Below are 17,226 nucleotides of genomic sequence, written 5' to 3' on the forward strand. Positions count from 1 at the left end.
GTGTACTCCAAACTTTGAGCATCCTCCACCCCATAGAGAAAAACAAAAACCCTGTTGACCTGTCTTTTATTTACCTTGGAAGTTGGCCTCATCATCAGAGCCAGAAGTGTATAGTCCTATGTAATTTTACTTTACTATATCTGTAACATTGTATTTTATCACTTCTGTCTTTTTTTTTTTTTTTTAAGATTTTATTTATTTATTTGACAGACAGAGATCACATTCTCAGTGCCCCCGCCATACTGAATTACTTGAAATTCCTATAAAGTGCCATATTCTCTCACACCTTTCCCTTCCATATATTTATACCTTTATCTATAATAAATTTGTTTCTTGTGAATCCAGTCTTGACAGTCTTTTTCCTATCCCTGTCCACCCACATTTATTACGGTAATTTTTTTCTTAGTACAAAATCAACATGTCTCTTATATATTTTGGGGATGGACTTTAGGCCTCAGAACATGATTATATAACATGATTAGGAAATACACTGTTATTCTACTTTATAATTTTATCTATTATCCAGATTTTTAATCTGTATATGCAGATTTGTGAGATGTGGTAGAAAAACTTAACATAATCTACATACTTTGATTATTTGGGGGGAAGAAGGGGTTATAAATAACCGTGGAAACAATAAAAACTTGTTTTGTTGGAAATAAGAATATGTAAATCATGACTTTTCTTATTTATAACTGGCTTTCTTTTGTAGGTGTTACTGCAGATGATCACATGATGAAAGTAGAGACTGTTCACTGCAGTGCATGCAGTGTGTATATCCCTGCTTTACACAGCTCAGTGCAGCAGCACTTAAAATCTCCTGATCATATCAAAGGGAAGCAGGTATCTATCTTAATGAAGTCATTGAATTATTTGTTAATCCTTTATTGTCCTTTAAAGGCCACTGTTTCACACCTACCTACTTGCATACAGCCCTATTAATCTCCTGTGTAAAAAAAACTACGAAGATAACCTAGAGGGTCTGTGTAGCATAGAGTTAAGCCTGGTGGTGGTTTTAGATTGAGCTCTGGAGCAAGAATTCCTGGGTTTGAATTCTGGTTCAGTATATAATAAGTGGTAAGCAAGTAAATTAACTTTTCTTTGCCTAAGCTACTTTATCTGTAAAATGGGGATGGATAATCATTCTACTCTCACATAACTGTTTAAAGATTAAGTTGGTTAAAGTATAAAAAACACTTAAAATGGTGCCTGACTGATATAAGCATTATGTAGTATAAGCTTAGATAGGGTAAGCCTTCAGGAAATCAGAGCTGTTGAATTGTTCTTTTCATGAACACTTTTTTTAAAGTTGGTACAAAACAGTTTTATGAGGACAGAGAGAGGGAGAGAGCGTGTGTGTGTGTTTTAGATCAAAAAAGAAAGGAAAGATTTGATTATAACATACGTTTTTCTGATTGCTGGGAAAAATAAACTAGTATGAGCTGTTATCTGTTGTTACATTTCTAGGTAAATTTACTCAAATTCTAGGAAAAATGTACTGTTTTCTTTTTGATTGGCATATTTCTGCTTTTATATTGGTTGATTTTATTTAGTCCAGTTTCTTTCTTTTTTTTTTTTTTTAAGATTTTATTTATTTATTTGACAGACAGAGATCACAAGTAGGCAGAGAGGCAGGCAGAGAGAGAGAGAGGAGGAAGCAGGCTCCCCGCTGAGCAGAGAGCCCGATGTGGGACTTGATCCTGGGACCCCGAGATCATGACCTGAGCCGAAGGCAGCGGCTTAACCCACTGAGCCACCCAGGCGCCCTAGTCCAGTTTATTTCAAATAGTGTTTATAGTATGCGAAACTAGCTCGTTTGAGAAGCAAATTTAAAAATTCAAATATTAAAGACTTAAGTTTTATTTACTTTTTAAGATTTATTTTTTTATTTTATTTTATTTATTTATTTTTTAAATTTATTTGACAGAGAGAGATCACAAGTAGGCAGAGAGGCAGGCAGAGAGAGAGAGAGGAGGAAGCAGGCTCCCTGCTGAGCAGAGAGCCCGATGCGGGGCTCGATCCCAGGACCCTGGGATCATGACCTGAGCTGAAAGCAGAGGCTTTAATCCGCTGAGCCACCCAGGCGCCCCTTATTTATTTATTTTAGAGAAAGAACAAGTGTGCGCCTGTGCACGCCCACGTACAAGCAAGCAGTGGGGAGGAGCAGGGAAAGAGTCCTGAAGCAGACACTCTGCTGAGTGTGGAGCCCAACTCCGGGCTCAATCCCAGGACTCCGAGATCATGACCTCAGCCAAAATCAAGAGTTGGCCACTAAACAGACTGAGCCATCCAGGCACCCCTAAAGACTTAAGTTTTAAATAGAACATACCTGAGTCTTAAATTCATATTTTGTATTGATGTGATCCTCATTTAACTCAGACTTCATCAGCCACTTTGAGCACATAAAATCTTTTAAAAATCTTTGTACTTTTCTCTTCTCTTTTGATATTCCCTTGACACCTTTTTGGCAACTAGACAATCCATATTATTATCTTTCCTCCTTTATATAATACAGTCTTATGCTAACTACAGTCCAGAGGAAGACTAATTACTCTAGCAGTATGAAAAATTATTCTTTTTTAATGGCATGAAAATTAGTAGTTGGCAGAATTGGGGCGGGGGAATGTGCATGTGGAATAGGGAGGAGAGAAAGCATCTATTTAGTAGATTTGGATGTATCATATTTGGTGACTGGGTGTTTTTTAATGAGTCTGATTGGCTTATTGAATCTTCATTGTTTTAATCCATGGATGATTTAGATTGTATCCCAGTAGCTGCTGTTGGCTTTATAACTTAATTTGCTAGGAAGTAAATCATTTAAATCTAAGAATTTGAGCATACAATGTTGTTTTAATTATACAAATATTTTCATGGTATAGTTTCCAAGTACCTCAATGTGTTCTATTTCTCACAGGCTTATAAGGAGCAAATAAAAAGAGAAAGTGTCTTGACTGCTACAAGCATTTTAAATAATCCAATAGTGAAGGCACGATATGAACGTTTTGTTAAGGTAAGATTTTAGGGCAAAACCTTTTTAGGTTATATCATAGTATCTTTATAATTAAATAGTGACATAGTAACTATGATGTCTATATATAGTGCAACATTAGGAAGAATTTTACTTAGTATCTTGCTTATAAGTAAAACATCTTTTTTCCTAATTGTTGGGATTTGTTGGGTCAGGGAACAATAAGCCATTCCTCTCTTATCCTTTTCTCACTCTAGATCATTTGAGGGAAACGCAGGAGTCTGATTGAAGATCAGAATGTCATTCTTGATTTTTATTTATTATTTTATTTTATTAAAAAAATTTTTTTTTGAGGTAGAGAGAGAGAGATCACTTGTAGGGGGCAGATGGAGAGGGAGAAGCAGACTCCCCACTGAGCAGGGAGCCTGACAAGGGCCCCAATCTCGGGACCTCAGGTTCATGACCTGAGCAGAAGGCAGGTGCTTAACTGACTGAGCCACCCAGTTGCCCCTATTCTTGATCTTTAAAGAAAGCATGACTTGGGGGATATGACAAGTGTATTGTTACTGTGGACCTTTGTATTTCACTTTTTTTTTTTAAGTTTTTCATTAATCCCAGTTAGTTTACATACAGTGTTATATTAGTTTCAACTGTACAATATAGTGATTCAGCACTTCTGTACAATACCCAGTGCTCATCACAACAAGTGGCCTCCTTCATCCCCATCACCTACTTCCCCCATCGCCCCTGCCTACCACCCCTCCGGTAACCATCAGTTTGTTCTCTATAGTTAAAAGTCTCTTTCTTTTTTTAAAATTTTAATTATAATTTTTAAAAAATGTATTTATTAACATATAATGCACTGTTTGCTTCAGGAGTACAGATCTGTGATTCATCATTCTTACACAGTTCACAGCACTCACCATAGTTGTATTTCACTTCTAAGTTAGATAAACTTACCTCTCCTTGACCTCTGTTAACTGGTTCAGCTATACAGCAGTAAGCTTACTCTAGTTTACCACATGGCCTACAGTAGACTAGAATGTACCTTATCTGTTGCTGGGAGGACGCAAAGGAGGGGACCCAGAAAGGACTAATTTGTACATGCCCAGTTTCTTCTTCCAAGCATACTAATTGATAAGTTGTTGTTCTTGCTTGGATGGGAAAGGGGAGGTCAGATATGCTGCTTCAGAAAAATCTCTCTCGTGGAATCAGGAGGCCAGGAGAAGAGCTTTGCCCTGAATGTTAGTAAATGCAGATGTGAACAATTAGGTCCACCTGGCACACTGCTAGCCATATGTTACTGTGGTACTCTTTACATAAAATTCTTTACATATTATATGTACTTAACTGTGCAAATAAGAATTTACTGTTATTCAAGAAATTAACAAATATATTTTAGAGGTTAGCTTTTAAGTCTTTGTAAAATAATGCCTCATTTAAAATCATCCTACACTGAAGAAAGCTATTATGTTGAAAATTTGTAAGTCTGTTATTTACATTTGTAACTAAATCTTGATTTTATGGATTAGAGAAGTATTATTTATTTTGGCTATTGTAGTGATTAACAGGTACTCTGTGAAGAAGTCTGATCTATCTATCTGTCTATATTTATCTCTATATATTTTTTAATGACCATTAACTTACACCTCAACCAAGTGATTTACAAGCTGGATAAATCTCAGTTTTTTCAGCTTGTTCCTGAGGGTCCCATTTTCTGATTTGTCATATTTGTCACTTTTACTACATTCTTGGCACCATTTTTAAAAGGTGAATGCAGAAATTGTAACAGAGTAATGCAGTCCAACAGCAACAACAAAAAAATAGTGACTGCAGGCCTAATTGAAATTCAGTTTTTTGGGAGATATGGCATCAAAAAGGTAAGAGCATCATTGCTAAATGAGGAAAATTTTTATCCTTGCTATATCACAAACTTTTGAGAAGTTAATAATGGTCTCTATTAATGTATGAAAGTAATATTTAATGAAAGAAGAATACAAATGTGAGTCGCTGTGTAGACTTCTCAAGCTACACTTGAGAGTCACTTCATTGAATGAGAGACATCACTGGTGGGGAGTGTCTTGCTAATGTGCATATTGTGGAGAAAATACCTGAACTGAGGAGATCTCTTCTAGAATTTTTTTACTATGAATAGGATCCACGGACCAGCAATATTGGCATCTCCTGGGAGTTCATTAGAAATGCAGTTTCATTTGAACAAGATCCCATTTGATTTATAGACATGTTAAAATTCAAGAAGCACTGGTGTCACATTATTCAGTGGTATCCCTTTGTTCAGCTTTCCTAATCTTCTCTGTTCCCTGCTGTTACTCCCCAGAACATCCTCTGCCTATGGTCAGCTCTGGTCATCACTTAAAATTCTTTCACCATTAAGTGCTCATTCTGACAAAATTATCTTTTTAAATCTTTGCCCCATGAAAATAATCAATTCATCAATTTCCCCTATTTCTCCAACTATATCACCTTGTTTTACCTTCACACCCTGGCCTTGATACTCATGGTCAATCCTTATAACAGTGCAGTACTGCCATTCTCAAATTCCTCACTTACTTGTTCTACCACTTAGCAGTTCCCAGCACTACACCATCTAGGGTTAGCTTTTTTATTTTTTTTTAAAGATTTTATTTACTTGAGAGAGAGAGCACATGTGGGTGGGGGGTAGAGGCAGAAGGAGAAGTAGACTCCCCACTGAGCAGGGAGCCTGATGCAGAGGCTCAGTTCAGGATCTGGAGATGGTAACCTGAGCCCAAGGCAGACACTTAACTGACTGAGCCACCCAGGCATCTTTATGGTTAGCTTTATTAACTGTCTTGCTACAAATGTAATGGAATTGTACCGGTATGGTGTTTGCTAGATTTTCACTGCAGTTCACGGTAATTTTGCCCATTACCAATCAATGTAATGTACTTCCTACAGTGGCTATTTCAAAGCTTTTCCACTCTTAACATATCTAGATTTCATTCTTACACCCTTTACTTCCTATGTTCTTATCACTTCTCTTGCTTTAGGGAGATTGAGACCACTAGATGTGAACTGTAAGTTTTCTCCTTCCTGCGTTAGATTTATGTAACTTACTCTCACTTTTATTGTTATCTGTGAAGATACCCCCTTTTCGCCCTTCACCTGTATTATTGTCTCATCAATTTTCTCGCTCCTTACTTGTATCTTACTTGTGCCCTGTTTATTATTTTATTCTTCTACAAACAGACATGTTTACAAGTTCCCTAAACTAAAAATGACTTGACTTTTCCTACTCTTCCCCCTTTCCATCTTATCTTTTCTGTTATCACCATACTTAGAAGGGCACTAAGTTGTGCCTTGCATTGTGCTCTTTGCTTCTACTCTTTAAACTGGTGGTTCTCAATTGGAGATATGTAATTAGAATTCCTTGTGAGGCTGAAATCAAACAAAAAGCTGCCTTGGCCTTCTTTAAAACCTTCTGAATTAGAGTTTCCCAAACTTCTTTGATTAATACCTCGTGAAATGCTTCTTAAGTATGCAGGTTACCAGATCTTGCACCTGGAAAATTTTCATTCAGGAGGTCTGAAATTGATTTGGGAACTTCTGTTTTTAGCAAGAGCTCTAGTACTTGACTAAGTTAAAGTCTCAGTGTGTGGGACTTGGGTCTGTGGATTTTGAAAGCTTAGAGGAAATTCTGATTCATTCTTGGGCAGTCATTGCTGTCCAGCTTCCACTTACATCATACTTTTGGAACTGCTCCAAGGTAACTGGTGACTTAATTTTCAAATAAATTTTTTTAACATTTTTTATTTACTATTTTAAACATATGAAAGTTAAGGGGATAGTGTAATAAATCCCTCATTCAACTTTAATAATTCTCAACTCTAGTGATCTTTTTCAATTCTTTTCTAATATTACCTGTTTGCATCATTTGATACTGTTAATCTGTCACTTATTCTTTTTTTTTTTTTTTAAAGATTTTATTTATTTATTTGACAGAGAGAAAGATCACAAGTAGGCAGAGAGACAGGCAGAGAGAGAGGGAATAGCAGGCTCCCTGCTGAGCAGAGAGCCTGATGCGGGGCTCGATCCCAGGACCCTGAGATCATGGCCTGAGCCAAAGGCAGAGGCTTAACCCACTGAGCCACCCAGGCGCCCCATAATCTGTCACTTATTCTTGAAACTTTGTTTTGCCGGATAATATTTTACTATCCTGAGTTTCCTCCTGCACTGAGTATTTTTTTTTTTTTTTTTCGTAACTTCTGTCCCTGTGTATGGATGTTTTCAGTGGGTTTTTTACCATTAGCCCTTTTATTCTACTTATTTCCCTGGCCTCACTATTCACTTGGCAGACAATTCACAAGTCTTACTTCGAACTCTCTTTTCTTTGGAGTTGTGAATTTAAAGCTGCCTCTTAGACATTTAGACATCTTAAATTCTAATTATATATAGCATACATCTGCTTCTTCCACTTTCCCCATCCTAATTTACATATTCTTTTAATGGTGCTGCTACATCTTTTACACTTCCTCTCCTGGATTAGTAGAGTAACCCACTCATTAGTATTTCTTCTCTTACGATTTCAGTTCATTCTGTGCCTTCCCACCTGATGGGTCTTGAAGTATAGCACCAGGCTTATACTTTGCTATATAATAACCTTCATTGCAATTTATTTCTTACTATATTAATATAGCCTTTAGATACGGTCTAGTTTATGAGACTTAATCCAGACACATAATTCAAGTATTTATATAAATTAAAATAATAAAGTTGTATCTGTGAGTGGTAGTGAGTTATAGATTTTTAAAAAGATTTTATTTATTTATTTACTTGGTAGAGGGCACAAGCAGAGGGAGAGCGAGAAGCAGACTCCCCATTGAGCAGGCTGCCCATTGTGGGGCTCGATCCCACGATGCAGAGATCGTGACCTGAGCCGAAGGCAAACACTTAACTGACTGAGCCACCCAGGTGCCTGTAGTGAATTAGATTTATCTACCTTTTTAATGTAAAAGTAAGGTATATCTAGTAGGTACCTGGTTTTCATTCATTTGAATTTTTAAAAAGACTTGATTTTCATTTGACTGTTTTGAAGGATCCTACCACCATAGTACATTGAATCCTGGTGTAATTTAGTAAAACATATCTTCGCTTTATTTACTTTCTTTCAACCCAAACCCACGTATTTGCTTTTGTCATATGTGTGTGTGTATATATATGTGTGTGTGTGTATGTATATATATATATATATATATATATATATTCTTAACTGAAGTTCTAAAATCATATATATATGATCTTAGATTTAGATTTTATATATATAATATATATATTTAGATTTAGATTGTATATATATGGTTTTACATATATGTAATCATATATAGATATATGATTTAGAAATTCAGTTAGGAAAATGTGGCTTTTAAGCATTCCAGTTTATGGAATGTAAAGTAGTGACTTTAGTAATTTATATACCCATATTGGTATGAAATAGGTACTGAACAAAATATCTAGTGGATTTGTCATGTGTTAAAAAGCTTCAAATTATATTTATTTTTAAAGTTAGAGCAAATAAAAATTTCGCTGATAACAAAAATGAATATACTGATTTTAAAAGCTATTTTCCTCATGCTTTTTAGGGTGAGAATCCTTTTGAAATTCAAGATCATTCTCAAGATCAACAAATAGAAGGAGATGAGGAAGAAGAAGAAAAGATTGATGAACCTATTGAAGAAGAGGAGGAAGAGGAGGAAGAAGAGGAGGAAGTGGGGGAAGTAGAGGAAGTAGAAGAAGTGGAGGAAGCAGAGGAAGTGGGAGAAGGAGGAGGAGTAGAGGGAGTGGGAGACACACAGGAAGCAAGGGAAATAGAGGGTGTGGGGGAGGGAGAGGCAGTCGGGGAGAGAGAGGCAGTGGGGGAAGGAGAGGCAGTGGGGGAAGGAGAGGCAGTGGGGGAAGAAACTAAGGAAGAGCCTGTTGACTTCCCTGTTGACCAACCTGAAGAAAATTAAATATAAGGTATTAGTTAAATCTAAAAGAAGCTTTAAATTTCTCTCCTAATATGGAAAAGGGTAAGAATTTTAATAGTTTAAAATATGAGAATTAACACCCATGTTGCATGCATTCCACACATTCAAATTTGTTTTATATAATTTCTAAATGTTTGGCATTTGTTTAATAAGATGAAGGTAAGACTATTTTAGTTTAGTTTTTATAGCTATAAACTTAGATTAGATAAATTGTTTGTATAATTTTTAAGCTTAATTTTTATTACTTTATTGGTGTTAAGGATAACAGATGTGTATTGTTAGTATATCTCCTCTAATCATTTGAACTTAAATGCTGCTGTTGGGAGTATATATTCAAGTGTGCATTAATGTTTTGAATACTTACCCTAGAAGAGATAAATTGGGCAAGTATTTTGTGCTCTGACTGTGTATTTTTTTACGGCATTGGACATTGAATAGTAATTTGCGTTAATATACGCTTAAAGGCTTTTTGTGACCATGTTTCCCTTTGTAGCAATAAAACAATTTTTACAAAAACACTTTCCCTGGATTAGCAATTTTAAATGAAACAATTCATCAATTAAATGAGTATTTAAAATGAGGTTTTTGCCTTAATGTAGGCATTTAGCTCATAGATACATCAAGATGACTGAGAAGAGTTGAATTAAATATTTACTTCAAGCATTTTAAAAAAGTACTGCTAAAATATTTTTTAACCTATTTCAAGTTGAGGTCAATCTATAACTGACTTGTTTATACTTGTTTCAATTCCTTCCTTTTCTTTGTGCCTATGTCAGATCTTGAAATCTTGAAAATACATTTGGATACAAATAATTTTTTATAGTTGTGTTAGTTCTTTTGTCATGTCTGTTTTTAGCCGAAGAACCAAGAAGCAAACTATCACTTTTCTAAAAAAGAAGTATTTCTCTCTTGAATGTTTTTTTTTTTTTAACTTTTTGTAATTTGTAGGCTTACATACTGAAAAAGAGAAGATGAAGATGAGATTGACAGTGTATTTCAAATGAACCATGACCATCTATGTCACTGAAAAGTAATGCTCTTATTTCTTTGACTCTTCACTCTGGCCTCTTTTGAGAGGGGGACTCTCAGTGAAATAAATTAGTTCCTCCAAATTTTGAAGCATTGAATGGATGAGTATATGGGAATATTAAGTAATTCTAAAGCGTTAAGTTCACGAATGTATGGCATTTGTAGAATTTCACAGGTAATTTCTCTTTTTACATACAACAAAGCTTTTAAAAATACATTTTGGGGGGGCGCCTGAGTGGCTCAGTGGGTTAAGCCTCTGCCTTCGGCTCCAGTCATGATCTCAGGGTCCTGGGATCAAGCCCCTCATTGGGCTCTCTGCTCAGCAGGGAGCTTGATTCCTCCTCTCTCTCTCTGCCTACTTGTAATCTCTGTCTATCAAATAAATAAATGAAATCTTTAAAAAAAATAAAAAAACATTTTGGGGGGCCAATATGGGCTCATCATGTTGTGGGCTAGATTTGCTTATCTTTAAGCTTTAAATCCTTTGTATCCACGTATAGGAATTTAGAGCCAAATAAAAGAAAGTTAGTTGAAGACTGGAGAAATTTGGATCCTATCTAAGAGTCTGTATTTACTTAAATAGGATTTAGAAAGCCTTTGTGCTCAGGAGTTAAAATTTTAAGGATTATAGGACTTGACCGATGGTCTTGTTTCTTATTTATTTAGTTTGTCCTTTATTTAAAAATATTTGTGTAAGTGTAAGGTAAAAGGAGAACAGAACCCTTTGGATTATAATTAGTGGGTTCTTTTGGTACTAAGTAGGGTTTTTTTTTTTTTTTAATATCCTTAGTAATTTGAAATTTGAAACTTTTGGAATGAATCCTGTAACAAAAATCTGTATAACAAAACTTCTAAGTAAATACTTTATTTATTTAATTTTTGGAAAGATTTTAAGTAATCTCTATACCTAGCATGGGGTTCGAACTCAAAATTGCCATATCAAGAGTCTCACTGAGTAAGCCAGCGATGTGCCCCATAAATGTTTTAGAATAAGATATAAAGAACATCTAAGTAGTAATTTTTGTGGGAAACATGTAAAAACCTTTATTCAGATTAACTCATTTGCAAGGTATTATTATTAATAAAGTATGTTTTGTTATACTTCAGAAATTAAAATTTATATATATCCTATTAGATAATTTATAGATAGGCAGTTTAATTTGCAGGCAGATTAATTTTTGAGTTAATTTTAGAGTTTATATTTTCAGTACTTTCATTATAAGAATTATATGATATCTTTAATAACCTTTCAACTTCTGTTATCCAAATATTACTTATTTATTAAAAATCTAAATGTGGGGACGCCTGGGTGGCTCAGTTGGTTGAGCCTTCGGCTCAGGTCATGATCCCGGGGTCCTGGGATCGAGTCCCACGTCGGGCTTCTTGTTCTGCAGGGAGCCTGCTTCTCTCTCAGCCTCTGCCTGCCACTCTGCCTGCTTGTGAGTGCGCTTGCTCGCTCTCTCTCTCTACCCCCTCCCTGACAAATAAAACCTTAAAAAAAATCTAAATATGTAGTTATAATAATCAAAGAAATTTATTTACAACTTGCACAGTTATTTAAGGCTACTGCCTAGGGACCATCTTATATTCTTCCCTTTTTATCACCTTCCACCTCCAGTCTTTCAGAAAGTCTGTGTTTTCTTTTTTTTTTTTTTAAGATTTTATTTATTTATTTATTTGACAGAGAGAAATCACAAGTAGGCAGAGAGGCAGTCAGAGAGAGAGAGTGAGGAGGAAGCAGGCTCCCTGCTAAGCAGAGAGCCCGACTTGGGGCTAGATCCCAGGACACTGGGATCATGACCTGTGCTGAAGACAGAGGCTTTAACCCACTGAGCCACCCCGATGCCCAAGTCTTTGTTTTCTACTTCCAAAATTTATCTGTCCCCTCTTCCACATCTGTTGCTACCAATCCCAGTTCATGTCTCCATCATCTCTTTCCTGGACTATTAAAGTAGTTTATTGACTAATCTTTGTAGTTTTGCCCTGCTAGATTCAGTTTTTCACACAAAAGTATAATCTTCTAAAAATATAATTAAGATAATACTAGTTACCTGCTTCTTTTTGTATCTGTACACTTATTCAAGGTAATCAGGCCTGGCCTAGCATTCCTGCTTTATATCATGCTGTTCTCACCAGCTTTGGTGGCCTTCTGTTAGGTTTTTTTTTTAAAGATTTTATTTATTTTTTTGATAGATAGAGATCACAAGTAGGCAGAGAGGCAGGCAGAGAGAGGAGGAAGCAGGCTCCCTCCCAAGCAGAGAGCCCAACGTGGGGCTCGATCCCAGGACCCTGGGATCATGACCTGAGCTGAAGGCAGAGGCTTTAACCCACTGAGCCAACCCAGGCGCCCCCTTCTGTTAGTTTTTAAATGAAGCTCTTCCCTATATCCAGACCTTTGTACTTTCTGTAATCTATTCCTCTCAGCTTTTTTTGGAATCTTTCTCCTTTAGGTCACCTTATATGTTAAGACGAGGCTTTTCTAAGGAAACATGAGGGCAGTCATTCTTAAAATTTTGTAAAAGTAAGGATTTGGGGTACCCGTACCCCAGATTTACTAGACCATATTTTTTGGAAATAATATTTTAATAGATACCCAAGTGATTCTGATGGTAATGGTCAGTGACTGCATTTCAAGAACGCTTAGAGCAGCCTCAGATTTCTAGTGCCTGCAACTCCTGTATCAAAGCAGGAGCTTTTGCCCTTCAGTCAACAGGCAGAGGTTTGGGGAATTTTCATAATGTTTTACCAAATCATCGGAATGACTTGTTACAAATTTCTGGGAGTCAGAAAACTGGACCTTGTTCTTGTTTTTGTTCTTTTTCTCCCATTAGGTTATGTAATTCTTACAAGTTGAAGTTCTAATAATAGATCTAACAGTTTTCCCATAAAACAAGCTCTCATATTATTCCCCTACTTTAAATCCTTTATTGCCTTTTTTACATGTTAGTGAAACATTCAGATTCTTATGATACGGCCTCCGTGGTTCTGTTATGTTCTGTTCCTTGCCTGCTTCTCCAGCTTTGTATCTCAGTCTTTAACAATTTATATTAACTGCCTCTACCTGTAAACATTTGAAATAATGACATGCTTCAGGAGGCAGAATGGTTCCTAGAGTTGCCAAGATTTAACTATAATCAATATTACCAAATCTAGATATTATATTTTATATTACTATACTAAATATACCAAATTACCATACTAAATATATTAAAATATATTTTATAATGGTATCGTATCATGTAACATCTAAAAAACCATTAATCCTTTGTAAGAATGAGGTGAAAATAACAATATTTGCAGCAGTTTGTATACCAAAAGTCATGAACATGTAGAAAAAAAAACTACAAGAGCAAATGTTGGTAATGCTTGCTAAAATGTGTTAGAATTCTCTTTTTATTAGCAAGATTGTTCTTACTTAGAAGTAGTTGGTATCAGATTATCTTATTATCAGACTTACATTACTTGACATTTGCTTTGCCTACCAAGTTGTCCTTGCTGTGAATACAAACTTTATGTATATGTAAAATACACATAGCATAAAATTTACCACTTTTACCATTTTGAGCATACATTTCAGAAGCATTGATGACAAACTTTTGATTACAATTTGGAATCCGTGGTGTTCTGCTGATGGACAGAAAATGGAGTAGTCATGCAGGCAGAAGTGTTTTAGTCTATGTGACAGTTACAGTACGAATTTTAAATTAGCAGTGTGGCTTTATTTGATATTTCCTACCGAGCTGGCTGGTTCTCTGTTGTGCAGACAGAATCAGGGAGCCTGCAAGCTTAGGGGTAGACCCTTGGATGTGGTGAATTCAGTCCCTGCTGCTACCAATTTGGACCTCCTTGGAAGCAGTTATGCTAGTTTCTTCCCGCATTTCCCTTCCCCTTCTCCTGATTTCCTAGTTTGTGTTTAAAAAAATTTTTTAAAGACTGTGTTTGAGGTAGGGGTTATAAGAGATGGCCTTCTTGGAGACCGAGAATGTAGAAGGGAACAACTATAAGCAGCTTAGTTATTAGATGAATAGACATTATGAATCTGGGGAGAGGTCAAGATCAAAATGATGTACTGTATTAAAGACATCTTATGAAGTTCTATTAAAGTTACAGAAACTATACAATGATAAACAGTTTCAGTAATAAAAATCAATTCATAACTATACTGGAAGTTACCAAGGTTGCTGTGAAGCATTGCTAGAAGATAGAAAACAGAGAACCAGATCTTGGTGAAACAGAGAGGTACAGTCCACATGAGAGAAAATTAAGGAAGTACCTCCATTTTTATTTATTTATTTATTTATGTATTTATTTGAGAGTGAGACCAGAGTGGGGGAGAGCAAAGGGAGAGGGAGAGAGGGAACTTGGGCATGGAGCCTGACGCGGGGCTGGGATCTTAAAATCCTGAGATCATGACCAGAGCCTAAATCAAGACTTGGACTCTTAAACAAATGAGCCACCCCGTGCCCGCACCTCCATTTTTATTTTAATTTATTTTTATTTTTATTTTTTTTAAGATTTTATGTATTTACTTGACAGAGATCACAAATAGGCAGAGAGAGAGGGAAAAGCAGGCTCCCCGCCGAGCAGAGAGCCCAATGCGGGGCTCAGTTCCAGGACCCTGAGATCATGACCTGAGCCAAAGGCAGAGGCTTAACCCACTGAGCCACCAAGGCGCCTCTCGCACCTCCATATTTAGAGGTGGCTGTCAGAGTGGGTGGCTTTGGTATGGTAAGCCATGTCACTGAAGGACTGAATAGTACACTAGTCCCTGGCTTAGGAAGCTTGGTCCATGATATTTCTCCAATTTAAAGCCATAACACAGCCTGCTGTTTGCCAGTTAGAGTGAAACTTCTAATGTAGTAGACTCCCAGAGCATATATGTATAGCAGCCATCGAAGTGTGGTCATACCTTAGGTGTTTCATGGATACCACAAGGGGCTTTGAGTCCTCATACTTACAAAATAGGCAATCAGAAAAACCTGGTGGCTGTCCATTTTCCATTTTTCCAACTGAGTCCACCCCCTTTCTCTCTCACACAATTAAAATGCCAGGTTCTTTGTAATCAAAATCTGCCAGGGAATTTCACTCAAATTGAGAAAATAAACTATAGGTAACAATACTTTTTGGCAAAAATCCAGTAGTTTTACAAACCACCATCTGCAAGCCTCCCACTCCCTGCCTGTTTTCATATGGATTTTAAATTTTTAAAGGGTTGTGGAAAACAAAGGTAAAGAAACTGTGACAGCTACCTAATGTGGCTTCCAAAGCCTACAATACTTATTAACCGCCCCTTTTCAGGAAAAGTTTGCTGACCCCTAAGTTTGGTTCTTATTTTCCGATAATACTCAACTCAGAAGCAACAAATATTTAAGGAAGAGAGCAAAATGAAAGATAAACAGTAAACTTAACAAGCAGAAATAATCCTGGAGATATAATGCAGGTTAAAAAAAACAACAACTGAAAACCCTTAAACTTTAAAATATTTTAATAAATACTAAAGTAAGTTTAGTATTTTTAATTAGCAATAATTATACTATTCTTATATGTATCCTTAGATACAGTGTATCATTATAATCTCTAAAGAATTTTAGAGGTTATTGCACTAATTTAAAAAAGTGCAAACTGTAGTAAGAAATATCTTGGAAATAAAAAAAATAGTTGCTAAAATAAAAATATATTTTAGGCTAAGTAGTTGAATAAAACATGGCTGAAAATTTAGTTATTGAGCTAGAATTTTAAACTGAGGGGTACTTACAGAATCATATAAGAAAAGGTCACAAAATAGAAATTATGAGAAAAGTTGAGACAGAAGATCCAGGTAAACACCATCCATTTAAAATGAAACTTCATGGTCATTACCAAGGCTTTGAGAATGCAGTTTCTCATTTGCTGTGGACATGACCATAAAAAAATTTTCCCACTAGGTTTTCTTCCTTTCTGCTACTTTGCTAGCATTCAGCCTGTTGGGAACATTTTATCAACTCTGTTCTATTTCCATTGCCCTAGATTAGCCCTGTCCAGTATAAATTTAACAGAAGCCATATGTGATTTGGTAATGGTCCTATTTCAGATTCTCATCTGGACATACATGGCTAGTATACTGAACAGTGCATGCCTAGATCTCTAAGAGATGTCTTTTGCTAACTCCTTCCATATTGTAAATAACCATGCAACTTGTAATAGATTTAATAGAGGGAGGCTGGCTTCAGTTTACATGATCATCTCTGGAAATGGAACCTTATTTTATGTTCCTGTTATATAGGAGTGACAGTGACAACTGTGGATTGATCAAGTTCTTTTTAAAAGGACGGTTTTGAAGATTATGAGTCTAACTTTGGAGGAACTATGGTGATGAGCAGTGACTGGCAGTGGAAGGAATCACATGTAAAAACTCCTTAAATAAAAATTTATTGGCTTTAAAAAAGAATAAAATGAACCTGCATGAGATTAGGAGCCATATGTACAGAGAATTTAGCATTGGAACTCCTACATCTATCGCAGTGCTGGGTGCGTTGTAAATGCGCAATAAATATTTTTGAATCAATGAATATATGTATATATTGCATAGGAGGTACAGAAGTTGAGAACAGAAAAGGTATAGAAAAGAAATAATAGGAAAAAATTTCTTCTGATGAAAGACTGACCACATACTAAAAGTCCGAAGTCCTGAGGAAAAATAATGAAAAAGGAGACAAGCACTTAAAATAAATCCTCACAAAATTACTGTAATCCCAGGATAATGAAAATAGAAACAATTTACCTATAAGGGGAAAGAATCACATTGGTCTCAGATTTGTCATCTGTACATTGGGATGCTAGAAGATCCTGTTATTTTTAAATGGTGGGAAAATTATTTTGAATTTAAAATTCGATCTTGAGTTAAACTGTCATTTTAAGAAAGGGCACAATAGAGACATTTTAGAATATCAAGAACATGAGTTCAGAAATTAACTGTCACAAAACTATGCACAACAACATGGTGTCAAATTATAATGAAAAACTTGATGAGAAACTGGCAAATTTGCAATCAGAGCTAAGTATTTGAATATAACCCTTTCAGAAATTACCGGCTGAATAGTTCAAAATTGAGGACACTGGTTTTGAGCCAAGACTTTAAGAATTACAGAGTATTGCTTTTCAAATACCGTTAAAAATGACCAGAAGCAGGCCACAAGGACATTACATGCAAAAGCTCCTTCCTGTTATCACAATGCAATAAGTTTG

At 35.8% G+C, this 17,226-nt stretch overlaps 1 protein-coding gene and 1 non-coding gene across 4 annotated transcripts in view; both read left to right on the plus strand.

Annotated features, from left to right (window-relative positions):
- Window positions 1-9,786, plus strand: part of ZNF326 (zinc finger protein 326) — a 39,086-nt gene extending 29,300 nt beyond the window's left edge. For all 3 annotated transcript variants that reach the window (XM_044238654.1, XM_044238655.1, XM_044238656.1), the window contains exons 10-12: window positions 713-843; window positions 2,915-3,010; window positions 8,587-9,786. In XM_044238654.1, the coding sequence (XP_044094589.1) occupies window positions 713-843; window positions 2,915-3,010; window positions 8,587-8,955 (596 nt within the window). In that variant the 3' untranslated portion in view covers window positions 8,956-9,786. The remainder of the gene's footprint in view (window positions 1-712; window positions 844-2,914; window positions 3,011-8,586) is intronic.
- Window positions 9,787-15,851: 6,065 nt separating this feature from the next.
- Window positions 15,852-15,977, plus strand: LOC122901637. The gene has a single exon (XR_006383627.1). It is a non-coding gene; the product is annotated as a small nucleolar RNA SNORA32 (small nucleolar RNA).
- Window positions 15,978-17,226: the final 1,249 nt, after the last annotated feature.

Source organism: Neovison vison, chromosome 2 (genome assembly GCF_020171115.1).
Source record: "Neovison vison isolate M4711 chromosome 2, ASM_NN_V1, whole genome shotgun sequence".
Lineage (NCBI taxonomy): Eukaryota > Metazoa > Chordata > Mammalia > Carnivora > Mustelidae > Neogale > Neogale vison.